Source organism: Rhizoctonia solani, chromosome 12 (genome assembly GCF_016906535.1).
Source record: "Rhizoctonia solani chromosome 12, complete sequence".
Classification (NCBI taxonomy): domain Eukaryota; kingdom Fungi; phylum Basidiomycota; class Agaricomycetes; order Cantharellales; family Ceratobasidiaceae; genus Rhizoctonia; species Rhizoctonia solani.
This window is the reverse complement of record NC_057381.1, coordinates 873963-890391: the sequence shown is the minus strand read 5'-3', so window position 1 is coordinate 890391 and position 16429 is coordinate 873963. Positions and strand designations below refer to the sequence as shown.

Sequence of the window (16429 nt, the reverse complement as noted above, 5' to 3'; positions counted from 1 at the left end):
GTTCTTAGAAACGAACTCTTGAAACATCCATTGTACGATAAAACTCAACCGCAGCCTTCCACAATAAAATTTATGTTGTATGGAGGTAAGAAAATATTCGAATGATACATTACCTAAGGAAGGGGGGGGGGACAAAGAAACCAGATCATTTGCCTTGAAATAATCGATTAAATAGAGCCCGCAAATGCACATACAACTTCGGGCCCATCCCGGGACCATTCAGTTCATCATATTTACGGCTCTCTGTGAATTGGCATTGTTATATACTACTGCCCATCATCGGATACATCGATTATGTGATACCCAGTTATTTGGTGTATAGACAAGGAACAGTTAGCGCAAGATATCGTTCAATATATGCGCATGTACGGAGCATGGCTCCTTACGCGCAAAAGGTGATATGCTTAATTACTAACAGAAATTTGAGACAAGAATTTGCGTTATGTAGATAGAAAGGGTGCAGCCAAACTAACTTATCATCAGTTGCATCAATCAACTGGGCTAATTGTTTGGGTGTTGAAGTCATAGATGTCGAATGTTTGATGTATCTGGTACCATCCCACGTGATTGTGATGCATATAGTGGGCGGTTACACGGTGCTATGCGGGCATATCGAAATTTAGGTTGGCCATTAATCTAAGCGTTACAACACGCCAACAAGCCCGAGCCCACAACTTTTGGATGGTCCTCATAAGTACAGCTGTGGTGTAACCAAGCACAAATCATAGCTGCAAACAAACGGACGTTGGAGACGGCGGTGGAAGGGGCGAGTCTCCGCGTATGCGGACATGTGATATATAGATGTGACTGGGGAGCATGCCTTCGTGTATCCTCTGCTCCAGCATGCATTCAATCCGTGTAGCCTACTGAGTTGCGAGTATTTCCTTAATCCATTCGACGCAAGTTTCGGCAACAGGAATACTATGACCTATCTCAAACATGAGATAACCGGAACCTTCATCCCATAGCACATCTTACTCACTTATGCAAAAAGCATGTGGGACGTCATCATCTCTGACTAGCACCCGCTGTTCGTCAAGCATTGCCCTGACGCTTGAAACCTCGTCCCCAACCCATTCGTCTTTGGCAGCAAAACATGCGTAGATGCGCGATCGTTCTCTTTCGCACGTTGCCTGGACGGTCGAAGAGGCGCTACCCAGTGAACCAATGGTTCGCATCTCGTCATGCGCCATTGTGAGAGTCGAGTATACGACATGGGGTGAGGTAATGAGCGATTTGATCACATTGAGTTGGTCCGTCGGGTATTCGTTGAACTTGGATATGTAGGATAGCATATAAGGGACAGCAGAGAATGGGGGGAGCGAAATTAGGCGGGAAAGGGCTGAGACGATTGTTGGGATAGGGTGATGGAATAGCCACTATGGGACTAGTTTGAGAGATACGCCTCACTTCTGTGTGCTAGCTGATACCACCTACCGATAGCTTTTGACCATTTGGTGTAGAAGCAATATTGCTAACTGTGGGGAATAAGAGTAGCGCACCTGAGGCAGTGTTGGGTCTTGCATGCATTACCTGTATATCTCCATTAATGGGGCCTAAGAGATTACATGTAGGAGCTTCGCACCTGTGCAACTATCCAACTCCCAACAGAATGTCCAGCAAGGATGATCTTCGTGTTCGGCCCATAAAAATCCCGAGCCGAATCATATAATTCTATAGCGCTTGTGACCTGAGAATCCAACCCCACACTCCACGAGCCATTCTCCGTGGGCAGGCCGGGTGCATGTCCAATGTGACCTCGAACAAGTATAGCCAGATGGGTTCTAGCTATGTTGAAAGTATGATGAAGGTGCTCGAGGAATTCGGTGTAAAATTCGACAAGCCCAGGGTTTCCTTTCCAAGTATTTATCAGAAAAATACCGGCATATGTGCACCCTCCGTTACATACCGGGTATGAAAAGAAGTAGAGCATCTGGGGTCCTCCCATCTCCAACCAAAGGAGGCCACCACTCGGCATCAGCGACTCCAACGACCGAACCTGGCTGAGACTTATGTGAAAAAACAACAGGGTAGTGCGTTTTTACATCTTGTACCTGCCCTTGAGCCAATAGATCTCAGTACGCGGCTCCGGTGATAGTTATATATAAATAAAAGACGAACCCTGCCTTGGGGTGTTATTAGAGTGTAACTGAAGGAAAGGAGGCAGCGAAAGCATAAGTTCGAGGCCGAGGATTCCAGGCGTATAGCACCAGTAGACGCTACAATTCTGAGCAGAGACCAGTTGGCGGTCGAATTTTGGTGGAAATCCCGACACGTGAATTAGCGCTGTATCCTTATTTCGTAATTCAAATGACGCCCGCAAATGGCGGTGACCGAGGGTTCGCAACTTGAGGTGGTCCCCTTCGAATTCCGGCTGATGTTCATAAATCAGTATATAACAGAATGCAGAGACTGGCCGGGGGGGAGGGATCTAACTCCCTACATTGACCCCGCTTGATTTTAGGGAACTACGACCAGCAGCCAGTGGCCGGGAAGACAGAGAGCGACTTCAGCACGTCTTAAGCTAATAATATAATGTCTATATCCCAGGAAACGAGGAATATCGCCCTTAAAGCAGCAGGGGCCACAGTGGTCGCTATTGCCGCAACCCACTTGTATCAGTCACTTGAGGGAATCGTCAAGAAGGGACTAGTGGATGATCCAGAACAAGTTGGTAAACTGGCTATGCCTGATGCACAGACGAAGTATGAGGCAACGGATGAAGACCCCTTTGCCTACGACTTCATCATAATCGGAGGAGGTAAGTAATTCCGATTTTGATGATATTACCATAGGCTTGAAATCATGCGATAATTAGGGACTGCCGGGTCTGTTCTTGCATCGAGGCTATCTGAGCGACCAGATTTCAAGGTGTTGTTACTTGAAGCAGGTTCAAGGTAATGAGTTTCCGTGTAAATAGATGATTAAATGGGGCTTACTTTGTAATAGTGGTATTGCTCTTCCTATATCTAAAGTTCCTGCAGCATATGGACAAATCATGCGCAGCAAACACGATTGGCACCTGCATACTACTCCACAAGCCGGATGCAATAATCGAGAATTGTTCTGGACAAGAGGTGAGTTTTCACGAACTTTGAACCACAACAAGCTCATGATTTTGCATAGCCAAACTACTTGGTGGATGTGAGTTTATCCCAGTCTTACCGCTCTGAATGACACATGGACTTCTGATCCATTCTTAGGCTCTTCCAGCAATGCAATGATGTAAGTCTATCTTCACGTGTGGGGGTAATTTTGGCTAATCGCGACGAAGGTTTCATTACGGAGCCGCATCGGATTATGACGAATGGGCATCGGCCACTGACGAACCTGAGTGCAAAGAATGGGCATTCGATCAATTCCATCAGTAAAATCTATCCCCAAATACACTCATTCGCGCTTCGCCTCACAATATCTTGCAGATACTTCCAGAAATTCGAAACCTTTCACCCACATCCTGATTTCCCGGTAGACGAATCAAAGCGAGGGAAGCAGGGACCTGTTCAAGTTAGTTTCCTGACAACCTATGGTGGGGTCGACTGCAAACTAACCCGGTGTTAGACTGGCTTCTACGGCCATTTCAGCAACGTGACTCGTGCTTGTGTTGCGGCATGCCAGTCCATCGGAATTCCATTCAATCCAGATGTGAGTATAAACGAGTAGGTCAATTCCCGAATTAACGCATACTGCAACAACAGCTAAATACCGCCGAGTAAGTTAAGGCAAAAAGTGGTACACCATCATTAATAAATTTATCAGGGGAACACTGGGCGTTACGAAGGTACTTCGGTATTTCTGAGATACACGAATTATCTAACACCGGCATCACAACAGATCATGACATACATAACTTCTACATTATCTCGGTGTTCTGCTGAAGCAGCATACCTTACACCGAACGTTTTGGCTCGCTCCAATCTCACCGTTGCAACAAATGCCCATGTGACGAAGATATTGTTCGAGGGCAAAAGAGCCGTAGGAGTTGAATTTGCAAGAAACAAGAATGCACCAAGGCATCGCGCGAAAGCACGGAAGGAAGTGGTTCTAAGGTGAGTCTCGAGATTAAACCATAAACTGCTCTACTAAATTTGCTACAGTGCTGGGGCGGTCCACACGCCGCATATACTCATGAATTCTGGAATCGGACCTGATAGTGAGCTCAAGAAGCATAACATTCATGTCGTCCATGATCTTCCGGGTGTGGGTGATCATTTAATGGATCATCCTATGCCATTACTCCGGTTCCGAACGCGCACAGGAGAGTCTTTGAATTTCCTCAACCAGAAAATAAACAATGGTTTCTATGCCATGTTGAGAAGATCCAAAGCCATTACACAATATCTTTTAACGAAATCCGGTCCACTAACGACCAATGTGAGTACTCCAACAAGCACGCGCATTAATGCTGAATTAGATGTTTTACAGGTAGCTGAATCTGCCTGTTTCTTCCGCTCGGACGATCCTAAGTTATTTCCTGGGTTGCAACCTTTGGATGAAGACTCCTCGTCTGGGCCCATGACTCCAGATTTGGAATTGGTTTTTATGCCCATTGCATTCAAAAATCATGGACTTGAAGTTGTTCCCGAAGGTGATCTGATGTCGATTGGTACTATTGCTCTCAGGTAAGTCTATGGTAATAACTAGGTTGAAGCCTTTTAACACCTCCGCAGACCCACAAGTTTTGGTAGCATTACCTTACGTAGTAATGACCCATTTGACCCTCCTGTTATTGATCCCAAGTAGGTCGCTGGAACCAAACACTCTCCGCCGTCTTATCGACATATATATATTGCAGGTACCTCAGTACACAACATGATGTTGATGTTCTCGTAAGAGGCTTGCGGGTCGCACTGCGTTTGACTCAAGAAGAACCCCTGCGAAGCATGTTGGATCAGGCTGATACAACTCCAGAGCTTGATCTTAAGCTTGTGAACGCAGATGATGAAACCCTTGCCAAAGAAGTCCGGGCGCGAACCGAGACAGTTTATCACCCTACTAGCACAGCGCGTATTGGATCTGTTGTTGATGCGCGCCTACGCGTCTACGGAGTAGAAGGACTGAGAGTTGCCGATTGCAGTGTTATTCCAACAATTATTTCTGGACATACGGTTGGTTTTATTCGTTCATGGCACACCCAAGTGCTAATTTTACCCGATGATAGGAAGCTCCCGCTCTAGCAATCGGGGAAAAGGCTGCTGATATTATCAAGTCCATGTACTCGGTCGTTTAATGGATTGGGGATAAGGGTTCTCGGAACGGCGAAAAACGGAGCATTCGTCGTGTAGCTTCTAGCGGGGGAGGGTACAAATGTATTTTTTAGGTTTCCGGGTCTTCACGTTGGGCTAGGTCAAATAAATCGATATTTTTCTGCGAGTCAATAAAAGGCTTATCATGATTATCCCTCACGATAATAACGTGTGGAACTGAACTCTCTGTGTCACATTGGCGTTGTCGAAGACATCTCGAGTGTACAAGTTTGTAATATCCCTGAGTTTTGGCATCCGCGCTCCAGTTCTATGAATAAACTATCAAGCGGAATGCTGTGCATTTCAGCCTCCATGACTTCTCTGTCAACACATCCACCTCATGAGCAATGGTTCTAGGGGATTGCCAATGAATGATGAGGCGTAGGACTAACGCCCCTGTAACAGCCCCTGGTTTTGAATGCCTTTTGCTGTTTGCGTGAGTGACTATATATACCAACACCCAAGTCTTGACCTCGACGACTCCCGTCCGGACCTGAGTGCCGAGGATGCTTGACCCTAAAATGACACCCGAAGGCCGTATAGTTAGAGACACGGTCATCTCACAATATGTAACTGTTTCTGGACTCGCGCTACTCTTATACGATCACTGTGAGCTTTCAGTTGTGCACACGAAAAGTCACCGCTAATCAACCGTGCCGATCTAGGCCTCACTTTGGCCGCTGAAGTTGAATTGGTCTGGCCAGCTAAAGTAAGTTATACGTGCTTCATCTTCGATAAGGGAATTCAGACAAAACCTTTTCAGATGAGCCCAGTCAAATGCGCATTCCTGATCAATCGATACGTATGCCCCCTAGTATTATCTTTCATATGCGCAGGTAAGCCATCATACTAGAAAGGTTTCCTCTTGATGATTTATATCGCCTTAGTGAACTCTGGGCATTGGAAGAACTTAGACGACAAAGTGAGTCAGGAAGGTTGAGCATTATCCGTACGAGCTAATCTTCCTCCGTTAATCCTCAAGTTGTAAGTAGTAATGTACCTCTTTCGCACAACTTCTTTAACACAAGCAAACATCCATTTACTCACATCCTTCGTCAGTTGCCACGAGATGCTAAACATCGTCTCGCTAGTTGAGCCTCTATTACTTACTGTTGGTACATGTGAGTGATTTAAGTAATACACAGCAATTGAATGCGGCTATTGACGCATTGCAGTCATAATATGCACCCGGGTATACTCTATATGGGGCGGTCACCGAACCGCTTTTTGGGTGTTATCGACTTGCTGGACAATACATCTAGTGATCGATATCGTATTATTATCCGTATTTGGAGCGCTTAAAATGAGTAAGCAAAAATATTTATTTTAAGCTAATTGATGGCTAAACCTACCAGCCCGGGCTCGTTATTTACCCGAATACAATTTATGTTCTATCGAGAAACATTACAGCTGGGCTATGCTTTTGAACAGTATCGCTTTGCACACTATACTTGTTCTTCTTCTCCTTTATATTTGGATTTCAACCCCGAGGCGAGCAGGAAACGCTTCACTGGTTCAACGTCTACTAACAGTTATTTAGGAATTCAAAAACTCGTTTCTCGCAGCTTATCATCCGTGACGGATGTATATCATATATAACAATGCAAGGACCCTTGCTTTTGAGCTTGGTAATGAGCATACGCGCCAGGGTAAGCTGGTCACTTCTCTTCTGTAAACGCTGACCAACAAAGATGGGATCCCAGTCATCCTTAGCAGCCCTATTCTTTTATTTCATTTGGTCAACTACTTCTATATCTGTTTCTCGGTCCCTTCTTTCGATAAAGGGAGTACGCGGACCAGAAGAATGGGGTCAAACAATGAAAATTGTGGTTCCTGACATGGAACTTGCTCATCGATCAAATTACGAGCTCAATCATTCTAGAGAGCTCCTGATATAAAGTTTAACTATCAGCACGAATTTATAGAACGTTACCGAGGCTATAGGCTGAAAGTGCATATAACTAATTTATTGGAATGGCTCTTTCACTTTTGTTTCTGTTGCCACTCTGTGAGACTATATAGTCGTTACTATTCTATAGCTAATGACGTTCAGTTTACTACCGATATCAAGAAACCTTACGAGAGCCTAATAATTATACCGCAGTCTGTTAACTGCTTCAATTTGTATACATTGAATATTGCTACCAAGTTTATTCGGTGGCTCACTTATCTAGTACAATTAATTGAAGTCGCCGGTATGCAGCCCAATAGCAAATGTTTCAATATGATAGTTGGATTGCCTCTACATCAGAATAGGCGCTAAAAACAGTGATAGTATTTGAGCTGTCATTATACACTAGTAGGTTGCATGTCAGTGGGCTCGATTCCACTAAATGCACGAGAAACCCATATTGGGTGATCAGTCATAGCCACTTTAGTCACGTGTCAACCAGTGGCAAGTAATGGAATACAAAGTGTCCTTCAAGTTATTGAATTCAAGCTTAATACGACAACATCATTTACAAGAATTGTCAGAAATTGCGCTGACAATTTATTTCAATTTTCCCGGACACAGGACCGAGGTGGTTGAACGAACGTCGCGACAAGCACATCGATTTAAGGGCTCATGAAAAGTATGCCATTGAATCTTTGAACTGGATAATTTTGAAGCTACCTGAGCAATATATTCATGAGATTCACTGCCGCCTGCGATTTACCGGCAAAAATTAGCTATAGCTGAGGTTGAAATAAATTTTCATACCATGATTCGGCCTTAATTTCCTACAGTATACAAAGACGCAAACTCGACAAATTAATTGCAAGCGGCTTATTCAATCCAGGAGAGTGTTAAATATGTTCACATATTCTTTGGATGCTAATGACAAAAGCCGTAGCCATGGGTAGCTAATGCTCTCAGACATCGACAAGTTGCATGCTCTCTAAGAGTAGGAACTCCCTGATTATGATATCTAGTATTATTATTGGTTCAATTAATTTAAAAGCAGACGCGTGTCTCTTGCGTGTGTTTTCGCTAGGCATCGCACACATATCCAGGAGAGCGCATCACCCGTGGCCAGGGGTCGATGAACAAATGTCAACTTTGAGATCGAGCGGCGATACCCCCAAGGTTAGTTCCTTCTTCTGAGATAACATTACTCACATGGCATATTTATGACACCCTTCATCGATGCAGGCTTGGATTATTATTTAAATCGCGCGTACTTGACCCCACTTTCGTTGGCCGGCATTCTCATGCTTGGATGCTTCAAACTATCTATCCATCTACAAAGTTCACAGTGGCCGCAGCTCAAGAGGGCTGGCTCGAACGTGCTGGATAAGGAGTTTTTCTGGTGCGTGTTAGCAGAGCGATCTAAAAAAGGAGCAAGCCACTTACTTGTGGTGCTATGGCCATCGCCCTATCACATGCCATTGCGCTTTGGCTCGAGTGCGCCGGGTCGCGCAGGAAAACGTTCAACGGTAGTCGGGAGGTAGCTATGGGTACTCCCCTGTGTAGAGCCTAACATAAAGTTCCCGGAAGGCACGTAGGACAGGTTGGCGGGGTAAGTAAGGCCCCTCGATGAGGTGCAAGAATAGCGACATCTAGTACGTACATACCAACCAACTGCTTGACCAGATTCAGGCTATTGAAAGGATCAGCTCTGTTGAATTATAATAAGATGGCATGATAGAGGATAAAATTCAAGCTATAATACAGTCGTTTGAGTGAGAGAGTCACTCTCCACCTGCTCATGAAAATGGGTATAGTTTGGGAGCTCGGGGAACAAGTGAGTGAAACATGCGTAGTACTGCGGCCACGATTCAGCTTACGTACATGTATGCTGGCCTATTGTACATGACGACACTATTGGGTTCTGCTAGATCACCTTCTCTTTCGAATTTTAGAGCATAATTTCGTGGTTTCCTTACGTCCTTCAAGGCTGGGCAACCTTCTTCAGACTTGTGAACCCAGTTTCAGACAATAATCCAAACATACACAAACAGCGCTCCGAACTTCACTCTTAGAGTAGTCCAATCCATTGACAAAAAAAAAAAGAACAATAAGCCCATTGAGTTTCTTCTTCTAGCGGCTGCTAAGAGATAGGAAACCAGCCCAGCATATATTTTAGGAATAATGCGGCGAGGGATCAAAGAAGTAAAGTAAGCGGAGCTGAAACTGCTCCCGAATAGTTTATTCACTACCCACGTTCGCCACTTTAGGGGAACTAGGTCGGACGCCCCCTATCTTATCCCTTACCAAGTGCCTAGTGTATACTTGCCTTTCACAATCGGCGAAAGCGCTTTCAGAAGAAAACTTACGCATGGTGAACAGTTAAGATTAACTTCATAGATCTGCCACCTCGTACTTAAATGCCACACGGGGATAGTTATATGTCGATGTTAAACCTGAAGAGAGTGACAGTAACCCCTATCATCACCGAAGTACCCAAAAGAGGACGGCTGTCATCTTGTGAATTTCTGGATAAACACATCAACCAAATTAAAACAGTCGTACGCACCTAGAAAAGCTCATTTGCCAAACAAACCGGCTGAACTAGTTGGATACTTCCAGAACAGTCGGCTTGTCTCCTGAAAACATACATAGCCGACGTTGTGCGGAAGTTCTCAGGAATGACTTCGCCCCTCCACTGTAATCAATCAACTGGCGTAGTCTGGACGAGTTTGGAATGGGTATGTCAAACATAGGCTTGATTTTCAAAATGAAGAGCTTGATTACTAGTGTCTACTATATAGCACCACATGGATAAGACAATATGTACACGCGATCATGAAAGCATAATGATCGCATTTCCAAAACGACAAGACAATCGTGGCGGCTTTTTCATGATCTAAACGCAAGGTGTCTAGCTCGCTTGCCGAATCCGACTCTCGTTAATTGACTCACCTAGGAACAACACAATACAATTTGGCCCGTTCAGCGAATACCGCGCACGTCCAACTAGCATCAACCCATTAGACAGATATACCCAAAGTCGTCAAGTCCGGCTACCATTATCTAATTGACAATCCGGCGATCCGAAGCGAATGGCCATACGGGCACGAGGTTTCGGGGCCGCATGTATGGGCTGTATGCTACGAGTTTGGGAAGTACAGTGCCCTTGTGGTAGTGGCGAGTCCGTTTACCGGTTGTGGAGGATGAACAGGGAACAATACTCGGAGTAGAGGTGGAGTTGATATCCCTGGCTTAGATGAGCGGTTCTATCATAGCCAAGGTTATACTATAGCCACTGCAGACATCTAAGGATTACTCACCCGCATCAAAGTTAACACCTTCCGTTCTGGTGAGGGCTGAATATAGGATTCTTTATTGCTCATCAATATAATTTAGAAGACTTAAACATTTGACTTGGTCCGCCGGTCTCTATGGTGAATAGGGGCACTCTCGATCGTCCAATCGGCCGGGACGAGGGAGGGGGTGCGCACTAAATCACTTCGTACCAGCAAAGAGTCGTTCAAGTCCTAGTCCCCCAAGCTTGTTAGAAAAACTTTTTTCTCTTTGATCAGGAACATCATTTAACGCTTATTTATTGGGCATATCCTAATGCGGATGGCGCGCGTGTATTTCATTTGAAGGTTATTCCATTCCGACCCCCTCGGCCAACCGAACCAAGCGGAGCGGAACTCGTGTTTCGTCGTACGGGATGAGACACGGGGAGGTCGATCGAGTTTAGAACATTGCTCGATTTGTTAACTTATTAGGTGGATGTAACGTCATAAGTTTGTAGCCGAGGGCTGCTGGTGAGGGGAAAGGTGGCCGGCCGATCGTAGCATGGCGGTACCGGTGAATTGTAATGGGCTGCGGGCAAGCTATGATGCCGCGCAGTTTGCAAACGAGCGAATGCGGAGGGTATATATATAGGCATACAAACGGACTCAGATATGGACGTGTGTGAACTAGAAATGTGTTCATAGTGGGATTGACGGAATTGAGATATATACGGGTGGATATGCCTCCGTTTGCGCCACACATACGCGGTGAAGAGCAGACAGTTAATATCCAGGATGACCAAGGCCGTTGATGTACCCGTGTGCTAAATCGATATCGTCACATTTGCCGGTGTAGATGAACCTCCGGTACTAGAACAATACAAATCAGGATATAAATTTAATCAATACATTCGTTTCTTGCCTTGATCTTCAAGGTGAAGTATACGAGCGTGACAAGAAATGTGTTTCGGTGCTCATGTGAGCGGGATTCAGGCGACTAATTGTAAGGGTAACGGGACCTTTCACAAGATATCGTTATCGAGTATGGCAGGGTGTGCAATCCGGAGATCGAGTTTGTCCGGCGAGCCGATCACAACTAGCTTTACGTCGTAGAAAGCAAATCGACACGAGATGAGGGAAGCATGGAGAACCATGATACATAGCCTATAAAACCTCGTGTTTACCCCACGATCCGTAGGGGGAATGACTTAATTTATCCAGTGTAGGATCACGTGGTTCTATGGCCGGTGGGCGGCTTTTATTTATGGGATTAGTTACCTGTGACAGGAATGATCAAATGATGAAAAGCCGATGAAAATAGGATCGTCCTGGCGATGAGAAAGAAACGTTGATTATTTGAATATAGGATCATCGGCGGTGGTGTAAAGAATAGGATCGGTAGTTCGAGAATGCTGCTTGGTCAGATCGACAGGATAGATTGAAGAATGGATGATCGCTCATGTGGCATCGCTGGGATGGTCCGAGGCAGCAAGGAAGAAGGAGGATGGCCGAAGAGGTCGAACAACACTCCGAGGGTGTGGCACCAAGTTTCTGAGTCTGAAATTGTAATCAACAAGGCACACTAACCCCAGGACTGAGAATCGAGCAGAAAACGCAGGGGAATCAAAATGTGTGTACGTGCCACGGGGGGTTTAGATGATCAATTGCAAGTCATGGCAGCATATGATTTCTATGGAATAAAACGACCGAGATATTTACGGATGGGATGGGATGGGGTGGGCAGGGTCAAGGGACTGAATGGTATTTGTGACCACATGCGGTAATCAGAAGAAGCACGCGTCTGCCGAACACTTGGAATCGCTTGGATTGCCATATTCTCCGGACGTAACGTTGGTATATACGCCCAGTCGGAGCTGGCCACCTCGCCGGTCCGCCCCCGTCTCTCCTCGACCTTAAGCTTAAGCTTGGTCCTGCATATAACTTCCGATGAGTGATCAGCACAGCCAGCGCACCCAGACTGTCCGGACCATCATGCCTGCTGACAACCCCGTCCGCAAGCGCGAGCGCGAACCAGAGACGATCGAGAGTCCTGAAGAGAATGGCAGCAATGGATTGCCTACTCCAACTGTCTCTGCCCCATCCAATGGGAATCCACCACCACCGACCAATGGGAGCACCACACAGGACCCCGACAAACCGATCAAGCCCCACAAACCTCTCAATCGTGTGCCCCGTATGTGCCTTGCGTTTCATCTGGGTGTGTCTGCTGCTCACTATCCTTGCCACGTCTCTCCCACCTAGGTGCTTGCGTGAGTATTTCGGATTTGATATTGGCATACGATAGTGTTGATCCCAGACACAGAATGCTTGTCGCAAACAAAAGATGCGATGTGAGGGAGCAGACAATCCGCCGTGCAAGCGCTGCCGCCATGCCCACATCGAGTGTATGTTTGAGAAACCAGCGCGGGAAGTCAGTGCGGCCACCGAGCAGGGATTAGAGTACGTTTGATCCTGCTGACCATTCAGTAATCAATTAATACAATTTCCCAGACGCATTCGATCTTTGGAGAATCAGGTTTCTTCAATACAACATACTCTCTCCGAGCTTGTATCAACGCTGCGCAACCAGCAACAACAACAACAACAACAGCCAACAGTTCCGCAGGCCCCAGTTTCAAACTCGGCTCCTTCCCCATCTTCAGCTACGACCGCTTCCACCCAAACACCTCAGATCCATCCTTCTCCTTCTCCTTTCAGCCCGAGCCTTAATGCCACAGGTTATGCTGGTTTCCACCCACCGATGGCCCTGCCTCCCCAGATGTCCCAGTCTCAGCATCACTCCCATAACCAACCTCAGCATCATCACTCTCACTCGCATTCTCATCCACGAGAAACAAGCGAGCGCGACATGGCCGCCGCCACAACATTGGCCATGGCTCAACGAGGCCACCATGGACAGCAGCATTCCCATCAGCAGCACCCGCAAAATTCGAGATCGTATTCGTACGGGGACGGGAGTATCTCAGAGAACGGCGGGACTAACGGTAATAAGGCACTTACTCCTCCCTCTCTCCTTACTCAACGCAGTCGTATTGTCTCCAGGCATGCCAAACCGTCAGCACTCGCAAGGTGATCTTCAACAGGGGTATTCATGTATGTATTCAATTGGGATGACCCAGAAAGTTCTAAATGTCTCACGCTCGTATTATTAGACGCCAATCGGTCACCTTCTGCCTCCGAATCTCCCCAACGTGGCCATCTACATTCAGGACCCAAACCAGCGCCCTCGCATCACGGCGGGTATCATTCAGATGGTGGCTATGTATCGCATACACAGTCACACCATCAACAGCACCAGCAGCAGTACTCGCATCACCAACAACAACACCAAAACCAGCAGCACCAACAACAACATCATAACCACAACCAGCATCAACAGCACCATCTTCAGTACTCCATGTCTAACGATCATAGCTATGCACATCAGCAACAGTTACATCCGCCTCACCCCCTCCCACCCCCACCTCAACGCCACCCAGGAGGAGCCGTTCCTTCATCCAACGTTACCTCCGCCGATAGCTCCGACGACGAGGGCGAGCTCCCAACACAAGGTCTTGTCGCACCGATCGAAGTCCTCCGCGGACTGGCAGAACGCCAGGAACGAGAGATGGGTGGTCGGACCCGAAGTGCTTCACCTGTCGCCGGCCCTTCTGAACCCTCGACCACTCGCACTGGACAACGGGGCAGCATTTCCAAACAAGGAGGAAGCCTTGGCGACAGAGAACCCGAGGTCGACGAACCTCGACCGCCGAAGCGCAGAAAGACTAAGCACGAGGATTTGCAGGCGCCGGACCATGCGTTTCCGGATGTGGTGACTAAAGGGATAATTACCGAGCAAGAGGCGAGGGAACTGTTTGCGATGTAAGTTGAATGAAAGAATGTACAAATGCGGGTGGACCAACCGGGGTTAAACTAGCTTCTATCGCGGGTGTTCAACCTTTTTGCCGGTATTCGATATGGCAGTTGATACTTATGACGCTCTGCATTCTCGGTCTCCTTTTTGCGTCAACACGATCTGTATGGTTGCTGCTAGGTATGTCCGATTGCATCTGCTCCCCCCGATCGTCGCTCACTCAGTATTACAGGGTTCGAGATGGTGGAGGTAAGCTTCGCATATCTTGTTATCGCCACCCAGTTAAATTAACGAACCCATTCCCCAGAGAGTGAGACCTACCAAAAATGCCGAGCAGAGGTAGAAGAGATATCACGGCATACGTTATTTACCCCAGTGGTTCGTCAGGAAGCTGTTCAAGCGATGGTCCTAGTATCGGGCTGGTCCACGAATGGATGGCTTCCTGGAGGACATGCGGTCAGGATGGGGCTAGAAATAGGTAAGTGTGGGGATTCACACTTTTGTGGGGTTGGAAAGCTCGGAATTAAAGGGTATTGCCTTGTAAAGGGATGCACAAGGCATGGCCACGTTTACACAAACGTATGCGCGCGGGGAAGATACTGGTATCGCAAGAGGAAAGACAACTTGTCATTTCTGCCCGAACGTGGTTTGTCTTGTTCCTATTCGAGCATCAGTGAGTCAGCTTGTGCTTTCACATGCACCTTCTATGTGGATGAACATCCCCCTGTTCTCCCCGTGGTTGATAGGATATCGTTCGGGACAGGTCGTCCCGCAATCCTGCGAGATGACGAATCCATCGCACGATGCAGGGACATTCTACGGCATCCCCTTTCGATTCAAGACGACATGCGGCTCGTTTCCATGGTCGAACTCATGGTTTTACGCGAGCGCCTTCACAACCAGTTGGCACCTTACGAAGGTCCTGTCGAAGACCGCGTGTACAAGGTGCTGCACCAGGCCGAGTCGGACTTTCGTACCTGGTACGAGGAGTGGGATCATCTCTTTTCCCAAAAATACGAGGACGCGGCGTTTTATCGGCAAAGTTTAATGATCCAAAGGGATTTCGGAGAGTTGTATCACAATGCGACTGTACTAAGGTAACGATCTACATTTTGTTTGTTTGTTTGAAATCCCAATTGACGTGGCGCTTGTTTCGGTACAGGGGCATACGTGGGCCAGAGGATGTAGCCCGGATGCCCATGGAGCAAAAGATCGTTGCGCAGCGTGCGATCAGGCTCGCTAAGCGTGGTTTGGATAACTGTATTCGTTCGGTAACTTATCGTGAAGGTCTGAAATATGGTATGTTATTACTTGATTTGCTGTGGGGCGTAGCGCCCAACGCTGATCTTCCCCTCGTCAGCTGTTCATTTTACCCATGTAACCGCTACTTTTGCGGCATCCTTTTTGATACGTCTAGCTCGTCTATTGTAAGTCTAAATATGAGCTCGCTCTATAGATAGGAGCTAAAGTGCATATACAGTCCTCAAGAATGTGATCCCAATGCTATTATGTCGACTGTTGAAGATCTTGTACATCTGCTTTCCAATAGTAGGTCAAATTCTCCAACTGAGCGTTGGCTTGTGATTCTAATGGGCTCGGCAGTACCCGCTGGGCGGTATGCCCGCAGCCTGCGTCTTATGTTGCGGTCGGCGCGACGGCGCAGGGTGCTTCCACCACGTCCCGCGGGACCAGTGGACCGCGCCGGCAACCCACCTCTTATGTTTGGAGCTTCACCTCAAGGTACCTCGTATAGCGATACAAGCTCGCCGCAACAGTTTACCGGCGCTTCGCCCGGCACACATCCTGATAACTCGGTTTCTCCCGCCGCGTTCCTCATGGCCAATGGTATGATGAACCCCGGTCAAGAATTCGAGCCATATCTTCAAGGATTTGAGCTTGCGCCTGGACAAGAGGTGCCCGTGTGGCTCTCCGAGTCAAGCTTGGGCGATGCGGCGCTCTCTCAGTTTGGGCTGGAGGCGTTCGTGATCCCACAACAGTATGATCCCAATTCTACCGAGACACAAATATGGTGACATGCTATTCATTCTGCTTTTTTTACAGTCTATTTCCAGAGGAGTCTTCATTTCGTTGTGTACTGTAGCATTATCAGCATTGTTTATAAAAAGGAGTGACCCTATCCTAT

At 47.0% G+C, this 16429-nt stretch overlaps 4 protein-coding genes across 4 annotated transcripts; 3 read left to right on the top strand and 1 right to left on the bottom strand.

Moving 5' to 3' along the window:
* Window positions 1-863: 863 nt before the first annotated feature.
* On the bottom strand, window positions 864-2176 carry RhiXN_11511 (alpha/beta hydrolase family protein; the record flags this gene model as incomplete). The annotated part of the gene is made up of 6 exons (XM_043331326.1): window positions 864-928; window positions 983-1379; window positions 1438-1533; window positions 1586-1854; window positions 1910-2059; window positions 2122-2176. 6 exons carry the CDS (start codon window positions 2174-2176, stop codon window positions 864-866), a joined length of 1032 nt encoding a protein of 343 aa, XP_043184836.1.
* A 359-nt stretch (window positions 2177-2535) lies between these two features.
* RhiXN_11510 (GMC oxidoreductase) lies at window positions 2536-5230 on the top strand (the record flags this gene model as incomplete). The annotated part of the gene is made up of 16 exons (XM_043331325.1): window positions 2536-2761; window positions 2819-2897; window positions 2950-3077; window positions 3127-3144; window positions 3204-3225; window positions 3275-3367; window positions 3423-3507; window positions 3562-3645; window positions 3699-3712; window positions 3760-3781; window positions 3835-4049; window positions 4098-4374; window positions 4426-4622; window positions 4671-4739; window positions 4796-5108; window positions 5162-5230. 16 exons carry the CDS (start codon window positions 2536-2538, stop codon window positions 5228-5230), a joined length of 1911 nt encoding a protein of 636 aa, XP_043184835.1.
* Window positions 5231-5752: 522 nt separating this feature from the next.
* Window positions 5753-6238, top strand: RhiXN_11509 (uncharacterized protein; the record flags this gene model as incomplete). Its single annotated transcript, XM_043331324.1, has 5 exons — window positions 5753-5855; window positions 5912-5955; window positions 6010-6082; window positions 6134-6168; window positions 6236-6238. 5 exons carry the CDS (start codon window positions 5753-5755, stop codon window positions 6236-6238), a joined length of 258 nt encoding a protein of 85 aa, XP_043184834.1.
* A 6166-nt stretch (window positions 6239-12404) lies between these two features.
* RhiXN_11508 (Fungal Zn(2)-Cys(6) binuclear cluster domain) lies at window positions 12405-16319 on the top strand (the record flags this gene model as incomplete). Its single annotated transcript, XM_043331323.1, has 15 exons — window positions 12405-12630; window positions 12675-12682; window positions 12736-12872; window positions 12924-13417; window positions 13476-13526; window positions 13586-14294; window positions 14350-14466; window positions 14519-14535; window positions 14594-14764; window positions 14833-14959; window positions 15033-15383; window positions 15449-15585; window positions 15647-15713; window positions 15767-15834; window positions 15889-16319. The coding sequence occupies 15 exons, from the start codon at window positions 12405-12407 to the stop codon at window positions 16317-16319; spliced, it is 3111 nt and encodes a 1036-aa protein (XP_043184833.1).
* Between the last annotated feature and the right edge of the window lie 110 nt (window positions 16320-16429).